Genomic DNA, 16,066 nt, shown 5'->3' on the forward strand with positions numbered 1-16,066 from the left:
TGGTTCGAGACCAGCCTAGTCTATAAGAGCTAGTTCCAGGACAGGAACCAAAAAAAAGCTACGGAGAAACCCTGTCTCAAAAATCAAAAAAAAAAAAAAAAAAAAAAAGGTATGTTTGAAGTCATTGTCAGAGTCATGAGGAAGACTCATTCAAAATACAAAACTATTTTTATTGTTCTAAAAAACCAGTTTTTAAAAATTCTTAGTTCATTGTTGACTAACTTTTTAAAAAAGTACAAAAAATACCAAAACCATGAAATAAAAGCACAGTTTTCTGGTTGGATATTCAATAAATAGCATTATAGCATTAAATTGTTGTAGAACTTTTGAATGCACATTCTTCATTGTTTATCTCATTATAAATTGTTAATGTCCCTTCTAAATAGTTACCAAATAAGTGAGTTTGTTTGGATTTAATTTTGTCTTTGTCTTACATGTTGTTTAATAATATGATACTATCAGTTCTTAGTATTTTGTATTAATTTTCTATTAGAAAATGAAACAAGTATATTAATAAGCTTCTGGCAGTTTCAGTCATGCACTATAATTCAGGGTTCGTAAGATAATAGCAATATTCTTGCTGATCACTTTACCATTTAAGAATCAAGATAATTAAAAATGGGTGAAGTTAGTACTCTGCTTTGGTGATGATAATAAAATTTACTTTAAAAATGAATACATGTAGCCGGGCGGTGGTGGCGCACGCCTTTAATCCCAGCACTTGGGAGGCAGAGGCAGGCGATCTCTGTGAGTTCGAGACCAACCTGGTCTACAAGAGCTAGTTCCAGGACAGGCTCCAAAACCACAGAGAAACCCTGTCTCAACACCCCCCCCCAAAAAAGGAATACATGTTCCATGAATAATAAAAATGTGACTTGACTTGAAAATTTATATATTGAGAGTTTATTGAATATTTTTTTTTTGATTTTTCGAGACAGGGTTTCTACGTAGCTTTTGGTTCCTGTCCTGGAACTAGCTCTTGTAGACCAGGCTGGCCTCGAACTCACAGAGATTCACCTGCCTCTTCCTCCCGAGTGCTGGGATTAAAGGCATGTGCCACCACCGCCCAGCTTGAATAATTTTTATACTAACTTTTATTAGCTGTTGAATACTATTAGCTTAGCTATAAAGTCTATGGCAAAGAAAAAAATTATAGGCAAATATATGAAAGTAAATTAAAATGTGTTAATTTGCATTGTTCTGATCCTATGCAGTCTTTATGATGAATATATGTATATATGCTATCCGAGGAGGGAAGGAGAAAGTGACACAGAAATAGACTATCAGATGATTTAATAAATAAAACAATTGCAAGTTATTAGGTACAGTTAAAAAGTACATATTAACACTTTGTATTTTATTAAGATTTTTATCAATGTTTTATTTTCATTCAGTTATGATATATGAATTCAAAATGCTTCTCTACAGCCATGCACTTTGTCAAGAAACAATAAAACATAACAGAAGTGATAAATTCATTTTATCTTTCTTTGTGAAATAGCAGGTGACATCTGTAATGGCCCAAACTAACAATCCTTTTTTTTATCTTCACGATCCCGCTGCTATTCAGGTTGGGCAGAGTGTTTTTGCCATGAATGATGAAGCAACTATTTATAGGAGCTTTGTTTAAAGCTTGCCTCCCAGTTTTTTTGTTTTTTAATGCTTCAATCAGTAACGACATGTCAGGGGCCATAAAAAGGTACAGCGTGCCTTCAAATCGAGTTTTAAAATAGTACATGAATAAAAATAGCCTTTATGGGCATTTGATATTGTTAACCACTGTTTTGAGATTTTTAATGCAATGACAGACAGCATATCTAGAATAATTGAAGGTCTATGTGTTCAAAGGAATTACATGCTCATCTGAATTGTGCTCAACTTTCTGATATGTTCATGTGAATTTAAAACAGTTAAACGTTTCATATTTGTTTTCACTTTATGAGCTATTACAATATTTTGAAATACTAAAATTCAGGCCTGAGGATGGGCCTTACTATACCCAAGTAAACAGAAAACCTACAATTTGCATAGACTCTTGTACAAATACAGAAAAGCCATACAATTACTACTCTATGGAGGCAAAACCACTAGGCTACATATTCACAAAACCCGAGTAGCTAATTTTTTAAAAAAGCTTAGTGTTCTCAGTTATAAAATTATTCCCAGTCTAGGAGTAAAAGAGAAGGAGGAGGGAATCAAATAAAAGGAAACAAAATACCTGTGATATATTTTTACAGAACACTCTTGTGGAACCTTAATTATGGCTTTTATGTGTTAATAGCATGAAAAGGTTCTACATGAAAGTCTTGTGTATTATTGCATTATAGCCACTCTGCTCTGAAATAATCAGCACTAACAGTTTGAGGTCTATGTTTCTAAAACTGTATTGTCCAATGATTATATGGCAAGGGTAACTGTGTAATTATCAATTTATGCTATTAGAAATAAATGGCTTTTAGGTGAACAGAGAAGAGAAACATTAAGTATTAAATTAGCTCTTACGCTGTGATCTATAATTCAAAATTTTATAAAATTATATACATGCGTAAATTACTTCTTAAATCACTTTGCTGGAAGGCATTCATATACGTTGCATGTCCTATAAGAGGCACATTTACTGTTATCTTACCAGGTTGGCCTATTGGCCCTGGAGTTCCTGGTAGTCCTGGTGGTCCCTGAATACCAATTCCTGGCAGCCCAGGAGGCCCTATTGGGCCAGGCTGTCCATTTGATCCAACATCACCTTATTTAAAAAAAAAAAAAAACAGTTTACATGTTAAAAACAACAGCTTCCCTCTTTTTCTTTATTCTCTCATACATTACATCCGACCACAGTTTACTCTCCCTCCCCTCCTTCTGGTGTTCTCCTCATCATCCTTCTCTCCTAGATCTACAATTCTTCTGTTTCCTTTCAGGAAAGAGCAGGCCTTCCAGTGAAATCAACCAAATGGCATAAGATGCAATAAGACTAATTTATCCAGAAAGAAAAGTATAAATAAGTACCCAAACATAAATCCCATTAATAGTTACTTATTTAACACAAGGCAAGTAGTCAAGTTCAGCATCTGTCTCAACTCTTTAAAATGCACAAAAGGTTCTAACCTATGCCTTCTTACTATCTGTAATTTATACTGGGCAACTCTTAAGAAAACATAGCTTTTAATCACTTATACTTTTTAAACAGATAAACATCAACATCTTCCTGTTTATTAACTCAAGGCCATATGGCTGAAAATGTGCTCCAGCTTCTCCCTACCTTGCCTAAAATATTTTGACATTAGACACTTTTCACTCTCTGCATTTGCTATCATTTACACTTTGTCAAAAATTATTTTATCTATTAAAATTGACTTAGACAACACTGAGGAAGAGGGAGTGGAATGATTGCAAGAGCCAGGAGTTAGGAAGGACTAGAGAAAATGAGTGTCTTCTGCAGATGCCAAAACAGCTGCGCTTAGGGACATGGCAAGATCAAACCAGTGGACGTTCCTGTATAGAGGGGACAGGGGCTCATGTGCCACCATCCCTAGTTGAGGAGTTACTGGCAGTTGATGGCGTCTGGGGAAGGGAAAGTCAGTTTTCTTTAAGGGTGTGGCCCCTGGTAGGCTGTTCATATTCTAGTGGACTCATGAGCATAGGAGCAGCACAAGTTAGACCCAGGAGATTATTTCTTTTTTAAAAGAGGACATGAAGTTTGGAGGCATGGAGAGGTACGTGAAGGATGGATCTCAAAGGCGGTTATAGGCAGGAGTGGGAAACCTACATAGTATGTATACATTTCTAAAGAATGAATAAAAACATTGTATTTAAAAGGAAACAACCTGTTCCTTCAGAGAATCATTGGATGAGCTCTGACAAATGTATTCAGCCATATAAGAGGCACTGTAATCCAGCTTTAGAACTGATTCATTGATCCTCAGAAGCACCTGTCATTGGTTGTTGGTCCTTTCCCACATGTCAATTTTCTTGCAATTACTGTTCCACTTTATTTCTTCCAAGTTTTCCATTTCCAGAATGCCATTAATGCAATCATGCAGTATGTTGTCCCTTGAGTATGTCTTTGTTCACTTAACATGATGAATGTGAGATTCATTTATGCTTATTGTGTATACAGATATCCAATCATTTTAGCACTGTTTGTTGCAAAGATTTATTTTCCTATTGAAATTGACTGTGTAAATTTTTGAAAGATACATGTCGGGCTGAGATTTATGTCAGCAGTTAGAGTGTATGTTTAGCATGCATGAGGTCTTGGACTTGATTCCTAACACCACAAATCAAATATTTCATTGTATAAATACATTACACTGTGTTAGTCTTTGTTGCTTGATGGACATTTGGGCTGTTGCCAATTCTTGTTGATTATGAATAAGCGCCTATGAATGTAGACTCACAGATTTTTATGCTAAGTTTCATAGTTTTCTTTTATAAACACCTAGAAATGGGCCTGCAGTTTAAGAGTGTAAAAGCATGCTTTCCTTTCTAATACATTGCACAAAACTTTCAAAGTGAAACTAAGCTTGCTTTTGGTTTCCATGCTAGAGACTAAAATAACTCGCAAAGTGGCTTCACTGTTTTGCATTGTAACTAGCTATAAGAAAAGCCCAGTTATTCCACATACTCGGTGGCAGTTTTCTTGTTCTTGAAAAGAAAGCCAATTCTTTTTTTAATTTATTAGATTAAAAAATACCAATTCAAGTTCCCACTCCCTGCCCTCCTCCCATACCCTCCACATACCCTCCCACCCCACCCCAATCTAATCCTCGGAGAGACACATTGCTTTGTGGAAGGTTCAAGGCCCTCCCTACTGTATCTAGGCTGAGCAAGGTACCCATCCAAAGAGAATGGGATCCCAAAAAGCCAGTACATGCAGTAGGGATAAATCCTGATGCTACTGCCAGTGTCCCCTCAGTTTGCCCCAGCGCTGCAACTGCCAATCACATTCAGAGGGACTAGTTTGGTCCTATACTTGTTCCTTCCCAGTCTGGCTGGAGTTGGTGAGCTCCCATTAGCTCAGCTAGACTATTTCAGTGGGTGAACCCATCATGGTCTTGACCTCTTAGCTCATATTCTCATTCTTTCCACTCTTAACTGGACCTTGGGAGTTCAGTCCAGTGCTCCGATGTGGGTCTCTGCCTCTGACTCCAGTTGCTGGATGAAGGTTCCATGGTGATATTTAAGATAGTCATCAGTCTGACTATAGGACAAGTCAAGATCGGGCCCCTCATCTCTATTGCTTAGGGACTTAGGCGGGATCATTCTTGTGGATTCCTGAGACTTTCTCTAGAGCCAGGTTTCTGCTAACTCTATAATGGCTCCCTCAATGAAGATATCTCAAGAAAGCCAATTCTTATAGTCATGTATCTATCTCACTGTAGTTTGAACTTATATTTTGCAGATGTCTGTCTACATTGAAGTTCTTATATGTACTTGCTTATCATTTGGTTGTCTTTTGTGGTGAAATATAAATATCTGTTTAAGTAGATGCCAATGCTTTCCGACTTGACTTTTTAATGTAGTTGTTGTTTTCTGACTGTTGAGTTTTATGGATTTTTATATTTTCTGCTTATAAATAGTTCCCTAGATATATGATATAAAAATACTTTATTTTAATAAAGTTCAAGTTAGTAGTCTCCCTTTTTATGATTATTAGTATCCTATCTAACCGTTTTTGTAGAGGTTTTGAACAGAAAGATTTTTCTCCTATGCTTTCACTTAAAAGAAAGCTAAGGGGCTGGAGAGATGCCTCAGCTGTTAAGAGCACTTCCTACTCTTCTAAAGGTCCTAAGTTCAATTCCCAGCAACCACATGGTGGCTCACAACCATCTGTAATGAGATCTGGTGCCCTCTTCTGGCCTGCAGACAGAATACTGAGAATACTGTACATATAATAAATAAATAAAATTTAAAAAAAAAAAGAAAGCTAAATTTGACCTATACACCTGTGGTTCCACTGTCTATGAGCTGAGGATACTTTTCCCATAACTTACAATGTTTAATATTGATTATCAACTTGACAAGATTTAGAACCAAGCCTCTAGACTGTAGGGCATTATTTAGATTAGATGAAGGGGAAAAGATTGATCCTAAATGTGCCTGACACCATTCAATGAGCTGTGGTCCCTGACTCTGAAAAGGAGAAAGTGAGCCAAGCACTTTCATCTCTTTGCTTCCCAAAAATCGATGCGGTGAGAACAGCTGCTCTGAGTTCTTGCTGTCATGACTTCCCATTCATAATGGACTGTACCCTAAAACCAGGAACCAAAATCAATCCCTCCTTCTTTGCTTTTTTTGTCACTTATTTGCCATATAAATGAGAGAAACAAGATTATGTGGGGTTATCCAAGAGAAGTTGCACAAAAAATATGTGGCCCACTAAATCTTAAATATTCTACTGTTTGATGTTTTACAGGAAAAAAAGGTGGAGTGCTGTGTCCTTAAAGTTTTATGTATGGGCCTACAGTCTATCCTGGGATAAAAGTAGAAATGGGGTTTCATTTGCTTGTTTCATGCACATATACACAATATTTTCTGTAAAAAGCTTCTTTTTCTATTGAAACTTAAATTTGTAAGGATAGAATTTACCCCACCCTTAGAGTGTATGCTTAGCATATGCGAGTGCTTGGATTTTATTCTTAGCTCCACAACAAAAGAATCAAACACAAATCTATTTCTAGATCTCGTGTGTCTGCATTCACATATTTCAAGATATGTTAACCACTATCAGATGGTAACAAGTCTTAAATCAAATTCTTTGAATTTTTCAACATTGCATTTTCTTAATTTGTTTCGACTACCGTAGGTTGTTCAGTTTTCCACATAAATGTTGGAACAATTACAAACTTCTGTCGTGCTTTCCTTAAGGATACGATTAGTTTATAGTTCATTTTGTGTAGACTTGATAACTTAAGAAAATTGTGCCTGCAAGTAATTAGCATAGTATATCATTCAATTTGTTTTGTGGCATTGGTATTTTTGTAGTTTTCTTTACATATAAATACTGCACATATTTTTAGAGACATGCATAATAAGAACATGTAGGAAGAAGAGATAGGAAGCATGGGTATGGGTGACTACCTAGACCACTATGGGGACATAGAGGAGAAAGTAAAGATGGAGGAGCAGGCTTCACTGGCCGTGAATTTTGTTTCTCTATTTAATTTGGCATGTGTGTGTATCTGCACTAGAAAGATGGAACTTTCTGTGGAATGTTGGAGAGGCTTGGTCTCTAGATATGAGAAGAAGGAACACTACAGAGGTAGATGGAGAGCCAAAACAAGTGGCTGAGGGACAACGCTGAGACATGCAGGTAGATCTTTTCACATCTGCTCCCAAATTCTTCCAACACAAGGCCTTGGCGAGTACACCATTTTTCCCCATGCTATCAGGAAAGGTTAAGAAGACAGAGGGTGTAGGAAGATGTGCGATGGAATTAGAAGTAAGATGAGGGAAATATAAGATGAATCCAGAAAGTGTACATCTGGATCCCACTCCGCAGCTATAGTGGGAGGTGATTTAAAGTATGGGTCCTCCATAAGGAGTGCTCTGCTCTCTGGTATGTCAAAAGAGGAGTGGCAGACTGACAGACATTGATGAGATGCTAGTACTCTGCCACAGGTTAGGAAAGTCCATAAAAGCCTCCAGTTTTTTGAGTTTTACTAATCACAAATGGTAAAAGAATTTTTTGAAAAAAAAGAAATTTGGTGCTATTTTAAACAATATTTTTTCATCTATTTTTAATTTGTAAAAATACACTTTATTTTTTGCATATGTTTCCTAATAGCTGTACTCTAAAATTGATTTTCTTTCTGTCCCAAAGTTTTGTTTAAGATTATTTTCCACTGAGTAGTACTCTAATATGTATATATTCTACACTTTCTTCATCCATTCTTCCATTGAAGGGCATCTAGGTTGTTTCCAGGTTCTGGCTATTACAAATAATGCTGCTATGAACATAGTTGAACAAATACTTTTGTAGTATGATAGGGTATCTCTTGGGTATATTCCCAAGAGTGGTATTGCTGGGTCCTGGGATAGGTTGATCCCGAATTTCCTGAGAAACCACCACATTCCTTTCCAAAGTGGTTGCACAAGTTTGCATTCCCACCAGCAATGGATGAGGGTACCCCTTACTCCACAACCTCTCCAGCAAAGGCTATCACTGGTGTTTTTGCTTTTAGCCATTCTGACAGATTTAAGATGGTATCTCAAAGTTGTTTTAATTTGCATTTTCCTGATCACTAAGGAGGTTGAGTATGACCTTAAGTGTCTTTTGGCCATTTGAACTTCTTCTGTTGAGAATTCTCTGTTCAGTTCAGTGCCCCATTTTTTATTGGGTTAATTAGCATTTTAAAGTCTAGTTTCTTGAGTTCTTCATATATTTTGGAGATCAGACCTTTGTCTGTTGCTGGGTTGTTGAAGATCTTCTCCCAGTCAGTGGGTTGCCTTTTTGTCTTAGTGACAGTATCCTTTGCTTTACAGAAGCTTCTCAGTTTCAGGAGGTCCCATTTATTCAATGTTGCCCTTAATGTCTGTGCTGCTGGGGTTATATGTAGGAAGTGGTCTCCTGTGCCCATATGATGTAGAGTACTTCCCACTTTCTCTTCTATCAGGTTCAATGTGTTCAGACTGATATTGAGGTCTTTGATCCATTTGGACTTGAGTTTTGTGCATGGTGATAGATATGGATCTATTTTCATTGTTCTTCAGGTTGACATCCAGTTATGCCAGCACCATTTGTTGAAGATGCTCTCTTTCTACCATTGTATACTTTTAGCTCCTTTATCAAAAATCAGGTGTTCATAGGCTTGTGGGTTAAAATCCGGGTCTTCTATTCGATTCCATTGGTCAACTTCTCTGTTTTTATGCCAATACCTATTTTCAATACTGTAGCTCTATAATAGAGTTTGAATTCAGGGATGGTAATTCCTCCAGAAGTTCCTTTATTGTATAAGATTGTTTTGGCTATCCTGAGTTATTTGTTTTTCCATAGAAAGTTGATTATTGTCCTCTCCAAAGAAAAACATATAGTTATCCTCCTGGATATTGGAAGTAGACAGGATTTCTGGGCAAAAATTGGGAACTGGGGGGTGGGGTGGGATGGGGGAAAGGGGAGATGGGGAGAGAAAAGTGAGAAGGGGAGGATGGGGAGAGCTTGGGGGAATGGGATGGTTGGGATAAAGGAAGGATGGATATGGGAGCAGGGAAGTATATATCTTAATTAAGGGAGCCATTTTAGGGTTGGAAAGAGTCTTGACTCTAGAGCAGTTCCCAGGGGTCCAGAGAGATGTCCCCAGCTAGGTCCTTGGGCAGCTGAGGAGAGAGAGCCTGAAATGGCCTGATCCTATAGCCATACTAATGAATATCTTGCATATCACCACAGAAACTTCATCTGGCGATGGATGGAGATAGAGACAGAGACACACACTGGAGCATTGGATTGAGCTCCCAAGGTCCAAATAAGGAGCAGAAGGAGGGAGAACATGAGAAAGGAAGTCAGGATCGCGAGGGGTGCACCCACCCAATGCGACGGTGGGGCTGATCACCTTCTCATGGGAACTCACCAAGGCCAGCTGGACTGGGACTGAAAAAGCATGGGATAAAACTGGACTCTGATCGTGTCAGACAAGGAGGGCTGCTGAGAAACCAAGGACAATGGCACTGGGTTTTGATCCTACTGCATGTACTGGCTTTGTGGGAGCCTGGTTTGTTTGGATGCTCACCTTCCTAGACCTAGATGGAGGGGGGAGGACCTTGGACTTCCTACAGGGCAGGGAACCCTGACTGCTCTTTGGACTGGAGAGGGAGGGGGAGGGACGTGGGGGGTAGGGAGTGGGGGAGGGGGGAGGGAAATGGGAGGCGGGGAGGAGGTGGAAATTTTTAATAAAAAAAAGATTATTTTCTAAGTATAAAGTCATTTTATGTATGAGTAGGAAATTTCTTCCCTTCTAATCTGTATGCTTTTAGTTTCTTTGTTGTGCCTTATAGCAATGGCTAAATGTTTCCAGTACAATACCGAAATTTTTGGCAAGTAGTTTTGTGTTGTAACCTGTCTTTTGGGGGAAAGTATTAGGTCTTTCTCCATTAAATAAACTAGATTAAACTACTTATAAATCATAAAACTTTTGATAAAAGACTATATAATTTTGGGATTTCATTATTGATGATCCTTATTCTGAAACAGAGCCTCCCACTGTCCACATGCACAGTGCCTGAGACCATGTATTCCACAATGTCCTTGAACTTGAGGAAATCTATCCTTTTCAACATACCATATTCTGAGTTTAAAGTCAGGAGCCACTATGCCCAACTAACAGGATTTCTTGCGCTTATAATTTTCTAAAAGTATTTTTAAGGAATGGATGTTGAATTTTATCAAATAATTTTAGCAATATTTAAGGAAATAGCATAGATGCAATTCTTTAGACTGTTAAAAGAGCAAATTATACTGAATAATTTCAGATGTCAAAGTAGCTTGTACTCTGAAGATAAAATTTATTTGTTCATGATGCAGTTCCTCTTTTAAATGTTGTAATATTTGATGTGTCATTGTCCTCTTGAAAACTTTTACCTATGCTAGGGAGATTGAGAGATTTTGGCTTATAACTTAGGTTTTGTTCTTTTGTTTTTCATTTGTTTTGTTTGTCTGGTTTTGATGTTTGAGTAATTCTACCCTCACTCACAACCACTGGGAAGTGATCCATTCAGTTTTCTATGGGGAAAGAAACTGTGTAGGGATGCTATTACTGCTTTTTAGAATGTTTGATACTAATTCCCAGAGATGTCACCTGCACCTGAAGTATTCTTTGATGGATGAGTTTTACACTATAAGTTCAATTTTAGAAAAAAAAAATGAATAATTTCTTTATCAGTTATCATCAATAAATTATAGCAATGCTTTATAATGGGTCCATGTTATCTGTCAACATATTTTTCAGCATGTATTCATTTACTATAGTCCTCTGCTAGTCTTTTAATGTCTACAGTGGTACTTAATATTGTCCCCATTTTCATTCTTAATATTCATAATCTTTATAGTTCTGTTTTCTTGGTCATCCTGTCTAAATATTTATCAGTTTTACTAGAGTTCTCAAAGGATCTCATTTGGATTCAGATGTGCATCCGTTCTATTGAACTTTTTGAAGAAACTCATTTGGTTTCATATAAATTTCCTGTTTTTTAAGTTTCATATGATTGATATATTCCAACCTTCTCATACATTCTTTTTCATTTGTTTACCTTCCTTATTTTCTCAAAAATAATAATTTATTTAAGATTTTTTTTTTCAAAATAGGGTTTCTCTGTGTTATATCCTTGGCTATCCTGGAACTCCCTCTGTAGACCAGGCTGGCCTTGAACTCACAGAGATCCGTCGGCCTCTGCCTCCCACGTTTTGGGATTAAAGGCATATACCAGCACCACCAAGCTTATTTTTCTTTTTTCTAATATAAACTTTAGCATACAAACTTCTTTTTTGAGCCACTAGATATGTTTTACTTTATTTTCACTCAATTAGACATGCTTGTTAATTTTCCTAATTGTTTCTCTTTTGATTGCTGGTTTATTTAAATACTCTAGATATTTTCTAAGTGTTATGATTTTCCCAAGCATATTTATCTTCCTGATATAATTTCCTTATTTAATTTTTATGGTATTACCTTCTTAATAAATATGTTTTTAATTTGCTAAGGTTTGTTTAAGCCAAGATTATGCCTTTTCTTGGTTAATTTGTGTGTATGGAAAATAATGGTTCTCTGTTCTCATTGGGTGAAATGGGCTACAAATGTCAATGTTGAGAAATTCCTGACACTTTCCTACTAGAATTCTGGGCATCTTATTTTTGTATACATCCACATAATACCAAGACTAAGTACTGTACATACTACTTAGATGAGGGAAGTCAAGACCATCTAATGATGGAAATTACAGCATTACAATTTTCTATCTGTAATTTTGTATTTGCTCTACTTAGAAGAGCTGCTGAAATTCTGTAAACTTATAATATAAAATATCATTTTTTTATATCTCAAACTTACTTTTCATAATTATAATATTTATAATTCTAAGCCCTCTTTTTATATATTATGCATTAGGTGTTCATTTAGTGAGATCATTTATTCATATCAATTTTGAAAGAATTCATCCTTTCCTTACTGACTAATGAAGATACTTCTGTGAAATACCAAGTTTATGAAGGCACATATGTATGATTTAGACACTTCTACTAGTGCGTTCGTTATTCCTGAACAGGTTCACAGTGGCATTTTATCATACATTGATGTGTATTCGGTAATTACTGAGCTTCTAAATCAGTTTCATGAAGTGCTTCTGAATGATTTCTTAAATTCTCATTGAAATTATTTACATTTATTATAAATGGGGAAATTGACAATAGCAAGCCTTCCCACTAATATATAGGATTAAAAATCAATTATAAAATTTTAAGTTGCTATTAATAGTTTATATTTTCCTTATAAATATATTAGACACATTTTTTGATTTTGAAAAAATTATACACATTTTATTGCTATCAAATTTTTTACTTCTAATGTTTCTAAATATATTGTTTCACTTGTCAAAGTATTTTCTATATTATTTCTGCTAATTAGACTATCTTTTTAAAAGATTCAGGCAAAGTGTCATTTCCTATACTTCCAAGAGCCTTCAAATGAAATAAATTAATATATGAGGTAAACAGAATGCTTTTAAAGTCATCATCTTTATTCTTTTTTCTTTTTGTATAATGAAATTGTGATATTCAGGTTTAAGCATATTTTTTACCCACATGGAGATTTCAACACAGTTATTAACTTTTTAAATTTATTGTTGATGTCTATATTGATTTGAAAATTACATACCAACTTTCTTTTACAGTTTAGTCATTGAATTTCAATATCTATTAATTGGTCTAAATATGTCTAATAAGTGAAGATTTTGGAGACATGGGTCCTGAGAATCAAAATAGTATAGTAAATTATTATGCATACAAGTAATTTACCACTTAACATAAACCACAGCCATGTTGGGCAATTTTTTTTACTGTACTGTGTTAGCTGAATTTTGACTATTGTCAAAATTTAATTTGAAACTTTATTAGCACACACATTGAAAAAACTGCTATTATAACAATACTAGTGGTTCTCAAGCTGTGGGTCTTGACCTCCTGGGGTCTCATGTCAGAGATCTTGTATACTGGATATTTACATAACGATTCATAACAGTAGTAAAATTAAAGTCATGAAGTAGCAATGAAATAATTTTATGGTTGGGAGTCACAACAGAATGAGGAACTCTATTAAAGAGCTGCAGAATTAGAAAGGTGGGGAACCACTCATCTAGATTTTTTTAATAGTGGAGAGCAACTTCTGAGATTTTTCAAGAGCAAAGTTCATACCTTTGCGTTTTTAGTGACTTAAGTATTAACATGATCCATGATATGAACATAATAATTGCTAGACAAATGAAGAACTTATATAGAAAAATGCCCAAGTATTAATTCTTTTAGTATGTTAAGAACTGTACTAGTAGCAGTGCCCAATAACTTACACCTGAGATCCTATCATTAGGGAGTTGGAAACGGGAATAATAAGTTCAACAACAACCTGGGTTACATAGAGAATTCTTGTCTCAAAACAAAAACAAAACCCAAAACAAACTAGAAAGCAAACCATCCCAAATTCTACTTAGATTTTACTATTAAAAATATGGGAATCCTAAATTTCCTTTAAAAGATTAAACAAATTCATGGTAACAAAAGGTACATGTTTCAAATATGTAGTTCATTTCTTCATAAATTATTTCTCAAAATATAGTAGGGAATTTCTTGAATTTGATTTGCAATTTTTAATCATGGCTTATAAATGAGAAAGATGAACTGTTAGAGAACACTACAACTTTAAGTGATTTACAGTCCCTCAAACTTATTTAGTCACAGATATATAGGTGCTATTAAAAGATATACACACACATGCATAAAAAGATATACAGGATTCAAAAAAATGTCACCCATTCTCAGAAACCCACATCCTCACATATATTTCATGCCAACGGCAAGGTGAAATGACAGATTTCTCTGGATTCTTAGCAAGTTTTCCTTTTTTTGAGAAATGCTTTTTAATTTTGAAGAAGTCACTCTCTCCATAAGTTATGTGCATATGAATGCCTCCTAATTGCTAATGAGATATTTCATGACAACCCTGGAAAACCACCACCCTCTTTTAGCTGAGGTCGTAATATCTCCTTTCTCTACCATCCAGAGTCTATAAAGCTCACGTACTGCTGACAATGGACCTTTAATCACAAGTACAAGCTTGAAGGTCTCAACTGGAGCTTATTTGAGTCAACTCTCTTTTCTGTTCTCAAAAAATATATATAACTCTTTGAACTAGGTCCTCTGTATGGAGCTGACAGCTGGATAGCTTTATGTGGCTGTGGCGCCTCTAGTGGTAGGTTCAGATCATGTCCCTGGAGCAGGATCTGAGTTTTCAGAACCTATTCCCAATGCTTGATGCACCTTGAAGCAGGGAGAGGAGTTTGGACCTAACCTCAACTTGATAAAACATGTTTTGTTTATTCCGATGGAATGCCTGCTTCTTTCTTCAAGGAGAAAGAGTGATATGGGAAGTGGGTAGAGTGATCTGAGAGCCAGAAGATATGTGTAGCAAAATATGGATGGTATGTAAAATAAATGTAAAGATAATAAATAAATATATAATTGTACTGAGAAGGAAAAAAAGAAATGTAGGTGTCAATAAAAGATATATAGGTGTTACTAAAAGAATTTACTTAAGAAGAAGCTGTCTCAGACTACTTTTGGGATTTTCACAACAAAACCCATTCTGGCTAAAATTAAGTGGAGATACATATTGCTTTAATAAAAATCCTTGGGAATATAGAGTTAATTTAGTTATGTCTCCAAAACATTGACCATGAGAATTCTGTTTCTTGCAAACTGACCAGTGAAATAAAACCAGCCAAGCCAGCTATGTTAATCCTATTCCTTTTTATACTTAATATCAAATTCAAGAACTTTAAAGCAATGGAGAAATGGGAAATGATATCAATAGTTCACAGGGAAAATGAGGCTCTTAAAATATGAAGTGATGGTTAATTTACTCACAGTAGGGAACATGTACATTTGAACTATGCTGAGAGGAAAGGCAAAGTACATAGTATAGTTTAAAATTTTAACACAAAACTTATTTTTACATTATGGGAGTTCACACATTAATCTATAGCTACCATAACATACACAATGTGATACTAGTTAAAGAAGAGTGAAATAGATGAATGAAATAGGATTGACAGCAAGAACAAAGATCCATATTTATATAGTATTTGACTTGATAGAGATCCTCACATAATCCACTGTTGGATTTCTATTTTAAATAAATTGACATAAACTCAAATTATTTGAGATTAATGACAGTAATAGGATAGAATGCCTTGGCAGTGCTGAGCAGACAAATATTTCTTACACAAGGCACAAGATGATAATAATAGAAAACATAAATTAAAAATAAAAACAATAAAATTTAAACTTTTATTCAAACACACTGGAAATGTGAGTAGGTAACCAACATAGGGAAAAATTATTCCTGAGTTTATTCTAGAAAAAAAACAAGTATTCATTCAGGGTATACTAGGAATACCTTCAACTTAACATAAAACACAACACAGTCCATCAATTCAAACTGGTAAGTGTTTAAATATCTAACTAATAATCCACAAGAGCAGATAAAACGATGAATGCTCCTAGTCATCAGAGAAATATAAATTAAAATGTAATTTATGATATTACCACAAAGCAAGTAAAACTTTCATGCTGGAGAGAATGACGACTAATGCTGTATTGGTGTGAATTTTAAAGGGCACATCCATGTTGGAGAAAGAACACACATGAGCAACAATTATAATCTTAGCTACATGGTTAATCAAAATGAAAACATATATTCATTAAAAGATGAGAGAACTCTTCTATAGCTTCTCTCATAATAGTCAGCTACTTGAGACAGTCCAGGTATCCTCGCAATGTCATCTTTTTTCTTAGTAATTTCTTAGTAATAAG

General features: G+C 35.4%; 1 protein-coding gene across 1 annotated transcript in view; it reads right to left on the reverse strand.

The window, feature by feature from the left end:
• The window catches only part of Col4a5 (collagen type IV alpha 5 chain), a 193,793-nt gene that overhangs the window by 52,740 nt on the left and 124,987 nt on the right, over nucleotides 1-16,066 (reverse strand). Inside the window, exon 30 of the mRNA XM_057759380.1 lies at nucleotides 2,630-2,743. Within this exon, the coding sequence (XP_057615363.1) occupies nucleotides 2,630-2,743 (114 nt within the window). The remainder of the gene's footprint in view (nucleotides 1-2,629; nucleotides 2,744-16,066) is intronic.

This window comes from Chionomys nivalis, chromosome X, assembly GCF_950005125.1.
Source record: "Chionomys nivalis chromosome X, mChiNiv1.1, whole genome shotgun sequence".
NCBI lineage: Eukaryota > Metazoa > Chordata > Mammalia > Rodentia > Cricetidae > Chionomys > Chionomys nivalis.